This window comes from Protopterus annectens, chromosome 3.part1, assembly GCF_019279795.1.
Source record: "Protopterus annectens isolate FY-2018-M chromosome 3.part1, PAN1.0, whole genome shotgun sequence".
NCBI lineage: Eukaryota > Metazoa > Chordata > Ceratodontiformes > Protopteridae > Protopterus > Protopterus annectens.
In genome coordinates, this window is record NC_056732.1 from 1,526,631,090 (window position 1) to 1,526,648,853 (window position 17,764).

Sequence of the window (17,764 nt, forward strand, 5' to 3'; positions counted from 1 at the left end):
ACATCTGCAACAACTGGAAAGGCCTCAGAAATACCTCACTAAAAGAATCACAGGCCTAAAGCAGATGCCCTACGCTGACCGCCTTAAAAACTCCAGCTATACTCTGTCGCATATCGTCTACTCAGAGGCGATCTCTGCTTAACATACAAGGCCATGTCAAACCCAGAGCTGTTGGACATGCTACACTTAAAGAAATCCCAATCCCTCAGAGCTACACGCTCCAGGGATCTAAACCTTGTCATCACAATAAACAAAACATGCTGGAAGGATAGGTTCCTGACCCAGAGACTCCCCAGACTCTGGAATAGATTGCCCATACATGTCAAGCAGAGTGCCTCTTTGGACCTCTTCAAGAGGAACCTTGACGATTGGATGGGAGAAAGGAAATTCACCCCAGGGATCACGTCAGTCACCCTGCTAGACAGGGGTCCAGGAAAGTAAATAATGTGGGAAGAAATAGCCAGGGAATTGTTATGGCTAGGCTTGTATAGGCCCTAGGGCTGATAGCCTAGTACCAACCTATGAACCTATGGGATGGGTTCCCCTCTATTAGTTGTGTGTGTAAGGCGTGGCCGGCACAGCTCAACGACTTGCTGTAAAATGTCCCTGTCCACCCTATAGCGCTCTATCTCCAGCTCATGTAGGCCCTGCTAGGTTACCCTGGGTCTGTATACTCTTCTCCTCCTCCTCACTGTGGGTCGGTTGTCAGCATTCTTCTCCTCACCACCCTCAGTCTCTAGCACATATTGATGCAGTAAAGCAGCAGCAGCCTCTAATATTTTAGTTAGTTTTGCCAGTTAAAAGTCCCTCATCTGTGTACACTGGTGGTGTACAGTTTGTGTGAAAAAACAGTCTGTAGAGTGTTTGCATAGTTTACATTAGTGTGCTGGGCTGCTGCATGGGTAACTGGCTGATTCTGATACATTCCACCTGCCAGCTATGCTAGATTTCCTTGACTGCCTTCCTAGTGCTGTTTCCCCTTCTCAGTTCCCCCCTATTTAAGCCCTGAGGCGCGCCGCACATACCCAGTGCTCAAATGTAAACAGTGCTGCCATTTCCTCTCTATTTTTCTTTTCTTACTTTTTTGTTCAAATCCTGGTGCGCAGTGTGAACACACCAGTTTAGTCTGTATACACAAAGCTCAGGCACATCTAATACACCCCCTTCCTTAGCTAAAGGCAAACAAGAGCCACAGAGCGCCAATGTGCTTACAGGAAGCATGACACAGCCCCCTTAAAGTCATTCAGCTCTTACACTTGCACTGTTGTACTGCTGCACCTACACATTTAGATTCACGCTGACACTATGAGGAAATCTGTGATTCAGTCTAACTCCCCTCATTTGCATACCCCAGTGTGTAAGTTGTTAGTTACTGCACTTAAACGGACCCTTTCCCCCTTGACAACCAGTGCTCTGTGGTATTGTTTTCATTCTGCATGCCACTGACCATAATGACAAAATGCAGAATTAACTTCAAATTGAATTTTTTCATTTTTTTTTTTATTTCCATCAAGATCCTGTTTGCGTGCCACTGCCCTAAGCTTAAACGGCCATTATCGGCCAAAAAAAAAAAAAGTTTAATTTAAAATAAAAATAAACTGTTATTAATGCCAATGGCCTTATATTTGGCCACTGACATGTGTGTTAGACTGTAATAAATGCTTTCCACAAGCTGTCCTACCTCCGTTTGTTCAGATGCAGAAATGTATTCTGCTCTGACACTGTTCCTGCACGGACTCTGGCCAGCTTCGTGGATTGCAAAATCACCTCATTTCATGGTTTTTACTAGCAAATGAGGTGATTTGCATCCTGCATGGCTTTCCGTGCAGGAACAGTGTAGGGCCACTTGTGCACATGAAAACAGCACTTTCCTGGATCGCTTGGTGGCCATTTTCCATGCAGGAGCTTCTACACTGTTCCTGCACAGAAATCAGCCATTCATGAATCCCGGGGGTAATGTTACAAGTGGTACAGTTATTTGATAGGTTATGATTAAAGGACACTATGCAAGGAAGACAGTATAAAAGACGCACTACATACAATACGTACACTTCTCTGTGTGGACATCTTTACAGATCAATGAAATGCCTTACATGTCAAACAAGTTACTGCTTATAACATGGAAATACTCTGAAGCAAGAACATTTAGATTCTTTAAAAAGGGGTCCTTTCAGAGATGTTTTAAATGTACCAAGAAAATTGCTGACTTTTGCTTCATTTGATAAATGTTTCCAAATCACAGGGCCTATTCTGAAAAGTTTTTTTCTGCAGCTGCTTGCTTAAATTTTGGTCTGGCGAGTGTGAGGATATTATCTTGTCCACTTCTAAGTGAGTTGATTTGACCTCTTAGATGACACTTTCTTTTTAGAGGTGGGGAGTAACCCATATGAAGAATTTTCCAATACTAATATCCCTACCAGAAGGGTAGCCCTAATGGGAATAGGGAGCCAGTGGACATGTACAAGTCACAATGGCATGTAATCCAGTGGTGGCAGGTGACTTCAAAGCAAGGAGGGGCTGCAGGAAGTAACTGAATGGGTGGGAATAAATACAGTGGGTCAGAGCTCTATTACAGTAGGTCAACAACTATTACCTTTAATCAAACAACAGATAGGATCATTCACTTTCATCAAAAGACTGCTACAGTATGTACTTACTCGTCATAGTCACTTTACTGATTATATGCACCCTAGTTATCTGGTTGGAATCAACATGGCCAACCTCAGGAAGAATGGAAGGCTAGGCAGAGGACTCCATGGGCCCTCTCCTACCCACTATTCCCCCTGCACTTTTCTACTGCCTTCCACTGTCTCTCCCTCATGCTTGCCACATATCGCCCAGACAGATTACTTCTCTCTTGCTTTTTCATACTTTGTTTTACTTTTTAGGGCCCCCCCCATCACATGTCATGTTTTGAACATAACCTAACTGGCCATGAGTCTTCTACAATTAAGTTGGTAGGAAGTAACTAAATTAAGCCAAAACATCATAGAGTTCTAGATGCTCTCAGGTACATCTTAGAGCTTTTTTACAACCTTTTCATTTAATGACATCCTACAGAAAAATGAAGTGTAAGGAAAGATATTCAGTGTTACTATTTTTTTTTCAAGGAAAAATATGTTTTGTTTAAAGTGTAATGTTCAAAGCTAAGAAAATAGTAGTTTCCCAATAAACTAAGAAGATTAAAACAAGGATCTATAAATCATATCAGAGAATAATGTCTCTCTTCCTACCCCTCCAAAAAATACAGTTATCTTCTGTGCACTATTCTGGTTTAAGCATGAGGTAAAAGTAAAAGCACAAATGGCTAGAGGCATATATTATACAGTTGAGAGTCTGGGAGAAGAAATCAAAGCACATGGATAAAATCCACACACAGAGAAGGACTACATGAAGATTCCAAATGGGAGGAATCAACAGCCAAAATCTCAATGGGAGAACCAAGCACTGTTAGATGGCAACACTACTCGATGTGATATTCCGCCAATGATCAAATGCGATCACACCACATCCTGCCCAGACTACTGCAGATAGCCCCTTATTGAGTACAGTGCTAATGTTCAACTGTGATGGAAGGTGAAAAATTATGCACAATATTTCTGCAAAGTCAGAAAAATAACTGCTTATCTGGAACACATAACAATGTCAATCACTTTCATCCACAGACAATCCCTGTACCCAGCAGTCAAACCCAGCTTTATAGACTGCATAAACCAGAATTATTAGAATGGAATAAAATAAAAATAAATTGCCAAAGTAGTTAACCTCCCTCCACACAGATGTAAACAAGAATTATACTCACTTTTTGACTGTTAACTATACATCTCAGATATTTCACTATGATCAAATGACCGAATAAATACATAAATAACTGCAACACAGGAATTTATCATCTTCTCAATTCACTGCTGTCAGAACACAGTGCTGTGTCCCACACCATATATGTCTCAGAGTCTTATCAAAGAGAGAGCTAAAAAATGACAAGCAAAGGACCAAAATCAGCAACAGCCACTGCCTTTAAATATTTAGAACTTTCTAGAGTAGCAGGCTTTGCATATACATGCTTTTTTGAAGGTTGTTACTTCAGAAACTCAAATTGCCTGTCATCATTATTTAGTGAGTGCAATCCTCACTAATTTGCCAGACGAAAAACACACTCTCTATGAAGAACGGGTCAAAAAATAATATAAAATCTGAAACATTTTACAAAATCAGGGACAGCTGAGAGCATTTACAGCTTACACACATGCATACATATTTATATACACATTTATACACACACACACACACATATATGACCATCAGTTACAATCATTCCTATGCCTGATTATACATCTCAGATGTCTGACAAAATGAAATGAATGAATGAATAAATACACAAATAACTGTCAGCTCACTGCTGTCAGAATACAGTATGCAGCCCCCATTTACCTATTGACTTCTCAGTTCAAGAATCAAGGCTAAAAATAATGGTGGACAAAGGACTAAATTTACTGCCTTTGTACACTTAGAAACTTGTTAGAATTACAGGCTTGCATTAGTATGATTTTTGAAGGCTATTAAGTCTGAAACTCTAATGTGTGTCATCAATATTAAGTAAAGTCAAAAGAAATGCTATGATTACGGAGACTGCAAGCGCGAACTGGATAATATCTTCACTTTATTCTACACGCAAATAAAAAAGCCACATTGAATACAACCATGCGTTTTCGTCCACACAATTCAGACTTCATCAGATGAGTTAATTAATTGTCTTGATTGCATTTATACAACTTTTAAAATAATAAACCAATGAAATCCCTTAATTTCATTTTAAATACACAAATCATTCCCTACATGGGCTCATGAATATTTATCACTACAATTACATTCTATTCTTGTGGATTCAGCTAAAATAATTACTAACTTTAAAATTATTGTTAAAATCATACTAATAATTAAATTTTATTACATAAATACTTTAAAAACATCAATCTTGCATATTAATTAAAATATAATATAAGATCTAATCTTTTAAGAAATACAATGCTTACAAGTGCAATATGTTTAAATGATTCTTCTTTGCTAATACAAAATATCAGGAAACAGCACCATCTATTGTCATAAAAAAATATTGCACTAGTATTTTTTCTTCTTTACATTTTTGTAGCCCTTATCTTTAATAGTGGCAAAATAGAAAGATAGTCATTTAACCCTGGAAATTTTCCCGCTTCCAGGGATACTTGCCACCATAATTCTTTACACTCTATCCTTTCTTCCCATGGGCCACCCCTAATATCATTCTTAATCTGCTCCAAAACTAAAAAGAAGAATTTATAACCTACACATACTTTAGAGTGTTTAAATAATGCATTTGTTTCTTTACCTTTAGATATATCATAAATGTGTTCATATATTCTTCTTTTTAGTGTTCTCTCCGTTTTCCCCACATAAAAAGCTTTACATTGTCCACATAAGGCAAGGTATACTAACCCCTTAGTGTCACAATTATAATGTCCTTTGCTTCTTATCCACCTATTTCTACTTTCCAAGAATATATCCCCCTTATTGATAATAAATTCACACTGATTACACCTTCCGCATTGGAAGGTGCCTAATTTCCTTTCACCATTCCTGCAGGAGTTGGAATTATTATTATTATTCTTGTTTTCTAATATATTCCTTATACTTCTTGAATTCTTATAAACTACCTTAGGTATTAATTTAGGTACATTCTCCAAATCAGTGAGGGAGATAAATTTATCCCACTCTTTTTGAAAAATCCCTCTTATGTTGTAATTAGTTGCATTAAATTCCAAAACTAAGGCTTGTTGAAATTCACCTATATTTTCCATCTCTTTACACTCATTATAATTATGTATTATGTCAAGAGTGTTAGCAACCCCTTTAATAGGTTTAAATTTATTTTCTCTTCCCTTTTCTACCTCAATTCTAATAACATTAATAAATTCCCTAGTATACCCCCTATCTATGAACATATTTTCAAGAAAATTACATTCTTTAATAAAGTCACTGTCTAAACTTGTCATTCTGCTACCAGAATTTATCAATATTAAGTAACTACAATCCTCAATGCCTTGCCAAAAAAGCCAATAACTTTGTGAGGAATAACCCAAAACATGAGGCAAAAAAAATCAGAGAAATTCTGCGAAATCTGTGACAATCAAGAGTATCTACTCCAAACACACACATACACAGACACAGACACAGACACAGACACACACACATACATACAAACTTCGAATGCCTTTTCTCTGTTAGACTTTTTACAAAAATATTACCAGCAGTACATCAGCAGCACCTTGTTCCCCAAGCACTACAGCTGATGAACCATCAGCTATAATAGTTACTCATTTTGGTCAGCAGTGCATCCACTTACAGCAATGGATCTTGCTTTAGAACTGCAACTTCATTTTCTTCTATGATGCTTTTCATTAAGCCTTCCATCTCTCTAGCTCTGCAAACAAAAATGTCACTAATAGAGCTCTCAGGTAAAACTCCTCTGCTTTTACTTCCTGGACATTCCCGGGTTTGCCTATGTCAGCAGCCATGTATGCACACACGTTGTCATCATGTGACAGGCTGCTGTTCCTTCAAGCCCAATACCTAGATAAACTGGCACAGTTAGAACCGCACTGAATACTTAGCAATTTTTTAAGTGTCTGCCTGTAATCTAGACTGATTTCAAAAGTAGCCCAGAAGCTTTTTCATTATTAATTTATTTATTTAATGCTGTGGAACTCAGTACTTTAAGCATGCAAAGTATGTATGACACTTGAATTCTGTAGCTACAAGCTGCTCAGTCATTTCACATTTTTAACAAAATAAAACAAAAAAATAAAATACTGTCAAGAAAGTGGGGAGGGGGGTGCCGCAGCCCAGCATGCAGTGTCACAAGTTTGCAGTTTTTGACAACTGTATGCTGACTGCATGCTTAGTAGAGGTAGGGACATTCCAGTTTCGGCATTATAACACTTTTTGGCTGTGGCTTTGTGAGAAGCTGGCGAGAGGAGGTGTGACATATGATAACACAATTTCTATTGGAAAAAAACTTTAAAGATTATATTGTCAGTATGGGTAGTGAAGTTAAGGAGCAGGTCTAAGGTAAGTCCCAGGTATTGCATATTTTAATGTTTTTATGTTAAATTATGGTGGTTTGAAGTTCCCTTTGCACTTTTTTCTTTTGTTGTTTTTGTGTCTGACTGGGCTTCATTTTAGATGCAATGCTCACTTAGCTTTTTTGCTACTTCTGAACAACAACACGTGCAAGGTGCTGCATTTGGGACCAGTAAAGTAAGAAATCTTAATCAACAAAGAAAAACAACAGTTTCTGAAGTTATTAAAGATTTGAATATCTTAATAATAAACAAACCTTAAAGAAAATGTGACAACAGCTAGAGCTAAAGCACTGAGGACTATGAGTCTGATCCTCAAATATGTGTCTATTAGGGCTCTCTACATATTACATGAACTGTTAGGCTACTTAGTGAACATAATGCATTGTTTTCTCCATACTCCAAGGAAAAGCTGATGTCACTTGATGACATACAAAGAAAATTTGCCAAAATACTGCCAGCTTGTAAGAAGAAGACTGCATTCTGCATGTATAGACATACAAGGGATATGCAATGCCAAGATTACTTAGAATTTTTTAGGCCTCAACATATCTGAAAATAAAACTTCACTAGATAGTATTTTTTCCTATTGCATCCTGACAGTGGAACCACAAAGAAGATAAAGTCTATCTCCTTCCATAACAAGTAGATGGAATCCCCACTTTCTATTAGATTTCCTGACTGACTTACTTTCAAAAAAAAAAACAAAAAAAAACAGACATAGGTTCATAGGCTGGTACTAGGCTATCGGCCCTAGGGCCTATACAAGCCTAGCCATAACAATTCCCTGGCTATTTCTTCCCACACTATTTCCTTCCCTGGACCCCTGTGTAGAAGGGCAACTGATGTGATCCCTGGGGTGAATTTCCTTTCTCCCATCCAAAATTACCCGATGTGTCGTTCATATTGCTATAATTAATATGTTCGAGTCTTGTTCAATTTGGCTGGTACGCCTGAATGCAGGATGCCCTGAACCAGTAGTACTATAAAACTATGACTGCCTTGGTTCTGGAGGAAATGTGTTTGGCAGTTATGGAAATATCATGGTCAAAGTAGAGTTCACTATCGATGAAGGTACCCAGATCTCCTGTTGTATTAAAGGGGGATATCCTCGATACGGTGTGAACTAAGTAAAACCACACTATATTTTATGGCCTTAAGCTTCAGTCAGTGCACCAGGCATTGACATTCTCCAGTTCTTCTTGCTTCTTACTGTCAGTAGGGGAGCTTACTGTACAGCCCAGTTTGCAGCCATCAGTAAACTTTTCTCTGCCTTTATGTCAGAAAAGAAAATGCCAAAAAGGGGCTTAGGACACAGCTTTAAGGGACATAACTAGTAATTTTTTTTGTATGGAAAAGATGCCTCCAACCCCTAATATTGGGCTCTATCACCAAGACAGTTTGTTATTCAACAGAAGACAAAAGAATAAATGTTAAGCTAAATGTCACTAAATATAATACCTACATGAGGGACTGCATGAAAGGACTCGGCTATGTCCAGGTAGGGACAAAGTGACCCTTGCCTGTTGTTTCATTAACTCTCTCAAAGAAATTGAGTAGACTTAATACACAGGATCTACTATTCACAAAGCCAAACTGATTTGGAAAGAGAGACTGAAGTTTAATCATGTCTTTGTTTACAAGCTCAACTATGATGCACTCCAGGAGTTTACAGATGATACAAGTGAGATCTATGAGTCTATAGCTCCCTGGCTCTGTGGTGGGGCTCAATTTCAGGTGAGATACAGGAATCACAAACAGAAATGGGTCGGGTGGTTATAAGACTATAAAATGGGCTCCGACTTCAGTTTACATAAGATCACATTCAGTATGCTTATGAAACTCAATATGTGTCCCAGAAATAACCACTATGACAACCTGATATAGTATTAATGAGAAATACAGTGAACTTCTGAAGAGCTTAAGTACTGAAATTACCAGGATTACAGTAAATGAGAATTCATTTTTGAATTAGGGACATAATCAAAGGAGCTGGTGGACTGCCACGGTGGTGCAGCAGTTAGTGTTGCCGCCTCACAGCAAGAGGTTCTCCAGTTCGATTCTTGGCTGGAGTGCCTTCTGTGCGGAGTCTGCATGTCCTCCCTGTGGTTGTGTGGGTTTTCTCCGGGTGCTCCGGTTTACTCCCACATCTCAAAGATATGCTGTTGGTGGAATGGACACACTAAACTGGCCGTAGGTATGAGTGTGTGCACCTTCTGTGGAAGGTTGGGCGCCGAGCTGCCAACTTGACACTGTAAAACTCCACTGCCAATCATTCTGCGGACTGTTGTTCCACTGTGGCGACCCCTAACCGGGATAAGCCAAAAGAAGAAGGAGAAGAATCAAAGGAGCTGGTGGAGCCATTAGGAAACACAAATGGTTGCATGCCCACTGACACTGCCACTGCGCACACACACATGTATGCACATACATATGCACACACACAGACATATGCTCTTGTTCGCATACACACACACAGGTGGACAGACAAGGCTCGGAAGTGATCCCCTATCTGCATGCCACTGGAATGTGAGAAGTACAGACAGAGGCACATTTGCAAACTCCACACAGGACATCACAGCCAGGAAGTGATGCACAGAACCAAATGCTGTAAGGCAACAATACTAACCACTGCACCAGTCAGCATTACTAGTGTTAATGAAGATGTAAAAAGACTGCTGCATTGTTAGCTCTACCCAGGGACAAAGACTAGCTTTCTGAAGTAGAAAACTACTCAAAATAATTTGTTCTTCCAGTGATTCCTCACAAGATGCCCTTGGGTCAAGGAAGCACCCAAGTGACAAAAAGTCGAGGAGAAGTTGATCCTAACAGTTTTAATGCTGTCTCAGAATTCAAGGCAAAACACTGAACAAATCCTACAGATAATTAATGTGGCAGGGCAAAATACTGTAGGCAAAGCTTACATAGGCTTACAGTGCTTTAAGTCCTTAGGGATAATATTGTTTCTGGTGAGTTTTCTTATATTTAGGATGGGGAGTCAAAAACATTGAACTGTAAACTAAGATCCAGAACTGAAAAAGAAACTGACTTCATAGTAATGTTTGCCTTTTTGGCTTTTCCCGGTTAGGGGTCGCCACAGCGAAACTCCGGTCTGCTAATGATTGGCAGACGATTTTTATGGTGCCGAGTTGCTAGCCCGACGCCCAACCTTCAGCGAAAGCACGCCCATTCACAAATGTCTTTCAGAGGCCACTCGACCGCGGGGAGGACATGCAAACTCCACACAGAAGGCACTCCAGCCGAGAATCGAACAGGAGAACCTCTTGCTGTGAGGAAACAACACTACCGCTGTACCACCGCGGCTTGGAATGAATATACACTTCTAGTTAAAACTTCATGTAATCAACAATATTTTAAACAAGAAACACAAAAAGAGGTAACATTTAACCATCAACCAAATAGTAACCTCTATATCCAAATGAGTGGAAGGAAATAAACAAAAACTAAGGCAAAAAACAATACGTAAATGTCAACAATAAAACTATGCTATTCAAATAAGCCAATGTCTAATAGAAAACAGGCATTTGCTCCACACACTTCTAGGAAGAAGAAAATATGTTTGATTTAAGAAGATAGTATGCAAGAAGAAGATGAAGGATGGAATGCAGACACAAGCTAATGGAAATGAAACATGACCACGGCAAGGTTTAAATCAACCTACTATAAGATCACAGATGACTCTCATTTGCTGTTCCAGTCTGCCAGTTTTATATAAAAGCCCACATAAACACAAGAATGTTATCTGCCTGAGCTGGTAGTAACTTAGGTGGTTGTAAAAGCTCCCATGGCATTTACTGAAAAGAGCAGGGTAAATTTCCCCCAGTGTACTGGACAAAATTCCCCTAGTCAGTAAGAATACCACCTCAGGTCTCCCTGAAAAGAGACAACTGGCCTAGTAGGACTAACCCAGCCAACAATGCATAAATAAATAAATAAATGAAGATAATGAAATATTAGATGACAACCGCTAACTTCTTTCATGTGGAATCTCCTCCCTGCAGCTCTTTATAATCCTCTTCGCTGCTCCTTTTCCAGTGCTACATTTGAGGATGCCTCAGACACACATCGGGTGGCTGAACCCTTTCACTTCATGGAGATAAGGGGGACAGGTTAGAAAGAAGGAGGTAGAGAATGGAGTCATCCAGATTACAGCATCCACAGGAAACTCTACAGATTACTGATACACCCAAACATCACCACAACCAGGAAGACGGAGCTTTACGTATTATGAGTTAGGTGCAAAGGCAATTGGAGGATAAAGTGTGTTGTGATCTCTTCCAAAATAATATTTAAAATGGAATGCATTACTTAACACATAAAGGGCAGGTCAAAAGTATACCTTCTTTTACAGTAATGATTCTTAGAAATGTTTTCACACAGCAAATGCATTTTATGTGGAAGCAAATGAGTTTTATAATCTCTACTTATTTTAACCATTAATAATTTAAAAACTTACAATGCTTCAAGGCACTGCAATTTTATGCCTTCCTTTATCGAGGTATGGATGATTTTCTGGCAGACTGCGTCTGTTCTTCTTCTGATTCTGCCCATCCTCCAAGGGGTAACTGCGACGGTCCAGGCAGTGACTCAGGTGGCTGATCAGGACTGAGGGAAGACCCTGTACATGATAAATATAACTGTCAAAGAATGATTCATAACAAGCAGTATATTTAGACTGATTGAAATAATGCAGAAGCAAAATGTAATAATGCAATAAAATGAGTTACAAGAAGCAACAAAGACTTTCATGAATACAAGACATTTTGAGTGTACATAATTCAAAACTACTGATATGTAACTGGTTTAAGACTGCTATAGGGGATGCATAGACTGACTAACAGTCTAAGCAAATAAAACTTTTTTTTCCTTTGGCATCGAATTTCACCTAAATGCAGTGCCAGTCTTTCTTTCCAAAGAATGATGTTTGACCCACATAGAAGGTGCCACATGTACCCCCAATCATTATTACATGTGTTAAAACTTTTAATATCAAACATCAAGGTAGTATTAGCTGAAGTAAAAGACTTAGTTCTACTGACATAGTCACAATAAACACAATTTCCACATGGAAAATAATCTGTGATGTTCTCCCTTGTATTGTTGGTGCAAGCCTGTTTTTTAACATTGCAAAAATATGAAGTGATATTAGATGCCAAAGGGAAAGATTCATCCTACTGCTTATTTTACATTTATAGGTATTGATAGGGTTACATTAGGTAAATATGTTAAAACTACACATAAACTTTGAAATAAAATGGAGAGAAGGTGAATTATTAAAGTTGAAGGCTTTGTTTAAACTGAAGCTAAGTGAAGAAAGTTTAACAAACTGAAAAAAAATCTTTCAGCCATCAGGTGGAGTTACTAAGAATCTAATTTATCTGATGTTCAATTAATTGTTATGTTTTCAAATGATTTTTAATTACTCAAAGGGATACACACACACACAAATATATATATATATATATATATATATATACACACATATATGTATATATATATATATATATATATATATATATATATATATATATATATATATATATATATATATGCGTATATATATATATATATATATATATATATATATATATATATATATATATATATAAAACACAGTGGATATAAAAATAAATAAATCACTTCAAAACTTTTCCCACCTTTAATGTGATCTATTTCCTGTACAATTCAATTGAAAAACAAATCTATTTAGTGGAAAAATATAAAAAACGTACAATATGCTGGTTGCATAAGTGTGCACACCCTTAAACCAATACTTTGTTGTGTGCACACCCTTAAACTAATACTTTGTTGAAGCAACTATTGATTTAATTACAGCATTCAGTCTTCTTGGGTAGGAGTCTATCAGCATGGCACATCTTGACTTGGCAATATTTGCCCACTCTTCCTTGCAAAAGCACTCCAAATCTGTCAGATTCTGAGGGTATCTCTTGTGCACAGCCCTCTTCAAGTCACCTCACAGATTTTCTTTGGACTTAGGTCTGGGCTCTGGCTGGGCCATTCCAAAACTTTTAATTGTCTTCTGGTGAAGCCATTCTTCTGTTGATTTGGATGTATGCTTGGGGTCATTGTTGTGTTGAAAGGTGAAATTCCTATTCATCTTCAGCTTTCTAGCAGATGCCTGAAGGGTTTGGCCAAAAGTGACTGGTATTTGGAACTGTTCATAATTCCCTCCACCTTGACTAAAGCCCCAGTTTCAGCTGAAGAAATGCAACCCCAAAGCATGATACTGCCACCACCATGCTTTACCATGGGGATAATGGTCTTTTGATGATGCAAAGTATTGCTTTTGCGCCAAAAGTACCTTGTAGAATTGTGGCCAAAGAGTTCAGCCTTGGTCTCATCAGACCATAACACATTTTCCCACAAGGTTTTGGGAAACTTGTTGTATTGTTCTGCAAATTTTAGCTGAGCCTGGATGTTCTTCTGTGTATGAAAAGGCTTCCATCTTGCAACCCTACCCTATAGTCCAGGCATATGGAGAATAAGGGAGACTGTTGTCAAATGTAGTACACAACCAGTACCTGCCAAAAATTCCTGCAGCTTCTTCAGTGTTGCTGTAGGTCTCCTGGCAGCCTCCCTGATCAGTTTTCATCTTGTCTTTTCATCAATTTTGGCGGGACATCCAGTTCTTTGCAACGTCACTGTTGTCCCATATTTTCTCCACTTTTTGATGACTGTCTTCACTGTGTTCCATGGTATATCCAATGCTGTGGAAATTTTTTTGTACCCTTCTCCTAACTGATACCTTTCAACAATGAGATCCCTTTAATGCTTTGTAAGCTCTCTGCAAACAGTACAGTTTTGTACCTACCATAAATGTAGATGTCCGAGAGGTATGCATCTTCAGTCCTAACATATGGGTTGTCCTGCCTCAGGCAGCCCTTCAGTCGGCCGGATTCCAAAGTCTGGGTCTGGCCTCGGCTGATGTCGCACTTCACCCGACGTCATAGCTGCTGTGAATTGGGTATAAAGGCATCAGCCGACGCCATTTTCCTCAGTGTTTCTTGCCCCAGATGCCAGGTGCCTTCTAGGAAGGCTAAATTTGGATAAATGCAAATGTTTCCAAACAGTAGAGCGCAAACAAAAATAAACAAGTATATACATATATACAAACAAATACGCCATAAAAGATTCCCCCAGCTAGCTACAAGATGGGCAAATACCCTAGGAGTACCACAGAGGGGAAGGAGGGTGGGTAATCCTGACTGCAGATGCATACCTCTCGGACATCTACATTTATGGTAGGTACAAAACTGTACTATGTCCTTCAAGGATGCATTTGCAGTCCTAACATATGGGTAGAATACCATAGCCAAACTGGGGGAGGAGGCCCTAAGATGATTATGGTGTAGTTAAGATCCCTTGCAAAACAGCAGTTGCAAAACCTGCTCGGGATCTGGAGTATAAAGGTAGATTATAATGCTTGGCAAATGTATGCACGGAGCTCCAAGTAGCAGCTTCTAAGATGTCTTTGGTAGCTACTCCTCGTAAGAAAGCTGTAGTAGTGGCTGTAGCCCTTGTGGAGTGAGGTCTGATGTTTTCTGGAGTTGTCTTTCCATGAAAAGAGTTACAAAATTTAATGCAATTTCCTATCCATTTTGAGATTGTCTGTTTTGAAATTGCTTTTCCTTCCATTCCTGTTGCATATGCTACCAGAAGCTGGTCAGTTTTCCTATTGCTCTTGGTTCTGTCCAGATAGTAGCGCAATTGCCTGTGCACATCCAAGGTATGTAGTAGTCTTTCCCCCCTGTTCTGTGGGTTGGGGAAGAATGTTGGTAGATGGATTGCTTGGTTCAACGATACCCTGGAGACCACCTTTGGCATAAAAGTAGGATTAGTTCTCAAGGACACTCTATCCTGATGGAAGATAAGGAAGGGCTGTACTGCCATTAATGCCTGTAATTCAGAAACCCTTCTTGCTGAAGTGATTGCAAGCAGGAAAGCAGTTTTCCAAGATAAGAACTGTAATTCTGCTGTTGCTGCTGGTTCGAAAGGGGAAAGTGTTAACTTTTCCAGCACAAAGTTAAGATCCCATGTAGGCAAAGGTGGCTTCCTTGGAGGCTTTACATTTTAATTCCTCTCAGAAACTGCCTGAGTAGAGGATGAGAGAAGACTGGAGGATCCATGTTGTATTCTGCTGAAATTGCTGATGCATGAATTTTAATGGAGGAGTAAGACAGGCCATCGTGGAAAAGTTCTGCTAAATATTCCAGGATGTTAGCTATGTTTGCTAAAGATACCTTTTCTCCTTTTGCTGCACTCCAAATGAGGTATCTTTTCCATTTGGCTGAATAAGTCTTCCTTGTGGAGGGTCTGCGAGCCTCCAGGATAATGTCTTTAACCCTCTGAGATAAATCTGGGTTATTTTGTTTTATGTAATTTTCCAAGCAGCTAGCTGCAGTGTTTTCAAATTTGGATGTAGGATCTTGAAGTTGTTCTGTGTTAGCAGTAAAGGAACTAGAGGTAGAGGCCATGCGTGTGTCCGAGACATACTCCTGAGTAGCGGATACCAATGCTGCCTCGGCCAGTCTGGAGCTATCAGGATGATCCTTGGGTGATCTTCTTTGATCTTCAGTAGCACTTTGTGCATCAAAGGAAGAGGTGGGAATGCATATGCTGTCAGGTTTTCCCAACTGAAGGATAGGGAGTCCACCTTCCAAGCAAGTGGGTGGTATGTCCTTGTGCAAAATTTCCTCAATTGGTGGTTGTGTGGGGATGCAAACAGGTCTATTTCTGGTAGTCCCTATTTCTTTGTAATGGATTTGAAGATGTCTGGATGCAGCATCCATTCGTGGGCATCCGTGGTAGTTCTGCTTAAGGTGTCTGCTAGTATATTTTCTTTTCCTGGCACAAATATGGCCTGGAGCTGAATGTTGAGGTTCAGGGCCACATTCCACAGGTCCATTGCCATCCGGCATAGAGGATATGAGTGTGTGCCTCCTTGTTTGTTGATATACCACATGACTGTGGTGTTGTCCGTCCTTATCAGCAAATGACCCTGTTGAAGAAATGGTCTGAATGTCTGAATTGCCTGTATGCACTTGTCCACCATGTGTGCCCCACAGCCCAGGTCTAAGGCGTCCGTGGTGATTGTCTGGCTTGGGCGAGGTTTGTGGAAAGGCAGTCCTCTGTTCAACTGACAGGCCTGAGCCCACCACAGGAATTCTTGCTTCAGGCATGGAATTATTGGAATCTGGGCTTCTAGACTGTGCTTGTGCTGAGACCATATATTCCTTAGGTACCATTGCAACTTCCTCATATGTAGCCTGGCATGTGGAATCAATATTATGCAGGATGCCATGTAACCCAGAGCTTGCAGGACTTTCCTTGCTGTAAGCAGGTTCTGTGTTGTTAATGCCATGAAAAAGAGAGGTAGTTGCTTTTGCTTTTCTGCTGTGAAGAATGCCATCTGATTTGAAGTGTCCAGTTCTGCACCCAAGAATGTTATCCTTTGGGATGGAGCCAGTCTTGACTTTTTCATGTTGACTGTGTATCCCAGGGCTTGCAGTAGTTGTATAACCTTTTCCAAATCTTCTGTTAATTTGGTCTTGTTGTCCGCTTGTATTAGGCAGTCGTCCAGGTATGGATAAATCTGAATTCCCTGAAGCCTGCAATGAGCAATTACTGATGCCAGGCATTTTGTGAATACTCTGGGCGCAGTAGATAAACCAAAGGGCAATGCTGAGAATTGATAATGCTCTGATCCTGCAAGAAATCTGAGGTATCTTCTGCAATCTGGTCGTATAGGGACGTGCAGGTATGCCTCCTTGAGATCTAGAGTCACCAGCCAAGACTCCTTGCCCAGCATGGGAAGAAGTTGCTGTAGAGTCAGCATTTTGAATTTTGGAACAATGAGATATGTGTTCAGAGTGGACAGGTCAAGAATAGGCTTCCATTGATTTTCTTTCCTTGGTACCAGGAAAAGTCTGGAGTAAAATCCTTGTCCTTGTTCCATAGGTGGTACCTTTTCTATAGCTCTCATCCTTAGTAAGTGGTTGATTTGTCCTAGAGCGTTTGCTTTTTGGTTTGGTGGTAGGTTTGGCATTCCTCTCTTTTTTGGTAGAGTGTGGAAGTGAAACCTGTAGCCTTTGTCTATGGTCTGTAAAATCCATTTGTCTCCTGTAATGTAATGCCAGTTTATGGAAAATAAGGCTAGCTTTCCGCCTAAGGGTGCTTCCAGTTGTTCCCTGGTAGGCGGTATCAGCGTCAAGTCATTGTGTCTGTCCTGTGGAAGTGGTAGTAGCTGGATCTGTGGCAGTACTTCTCTGGTTGTTGGGCTGCCACTGACGTCCCCTGTAGGCACCTCTGGATTGACCCGTGCCTCTTGGGCGCCTATTCCTGCCTCTCTGTGCTCTGGAGGTGTCTGGAAAGGACCAATTCTTTGAAGGCCAATTTCTACTAAATCTCGGAGGTTGGACCTGTAAGAAATCCTTGACTGTTTGGACAGATTTTGCTTTTTCTTCCACCTTCTTTAGCACTTGCTGTGCAGGGGAGCCAAACAAACTTTGTTTCTCCATGGGAGCATCTAGGAGCTTTGACTTTACGTGGTCTGGTAAGGATTGCTCTTTTAACCATGCATGCCTTCTGATCACTGTTCCAGTCATAGC

The 17,764-nt window shown here is 39.9% G+C and overlaps 1 protein-coding gene across 1 annotated transcript in view; it reads right to left on the reverse strand.

Annotated features, from left to right (window-relative positions):
• LOC122798552 (autophagy-related protein 9A-like) overlaps nucleotides 1-17,764 on the reverse strand; it is a 1,381,959-nt gene that overhangs the window by 55,349 nt on the left and 1,308,846 nt on the right. Inside the window, exon 18 of the mRNA XM_044067604.1 lies at nucleotides 11,593-11,754. Within this exon, the coding sequence (XP_043923539.1) occupies nucleotides 11,627-11,754 (128 nt within the window). The 3' untranslated portion in view covers nucleotides 11,593-11,626. The remainder of the gene's footprint in view (nucleotides 1-11,592; nucleotides 11,755-17,764) is intronic.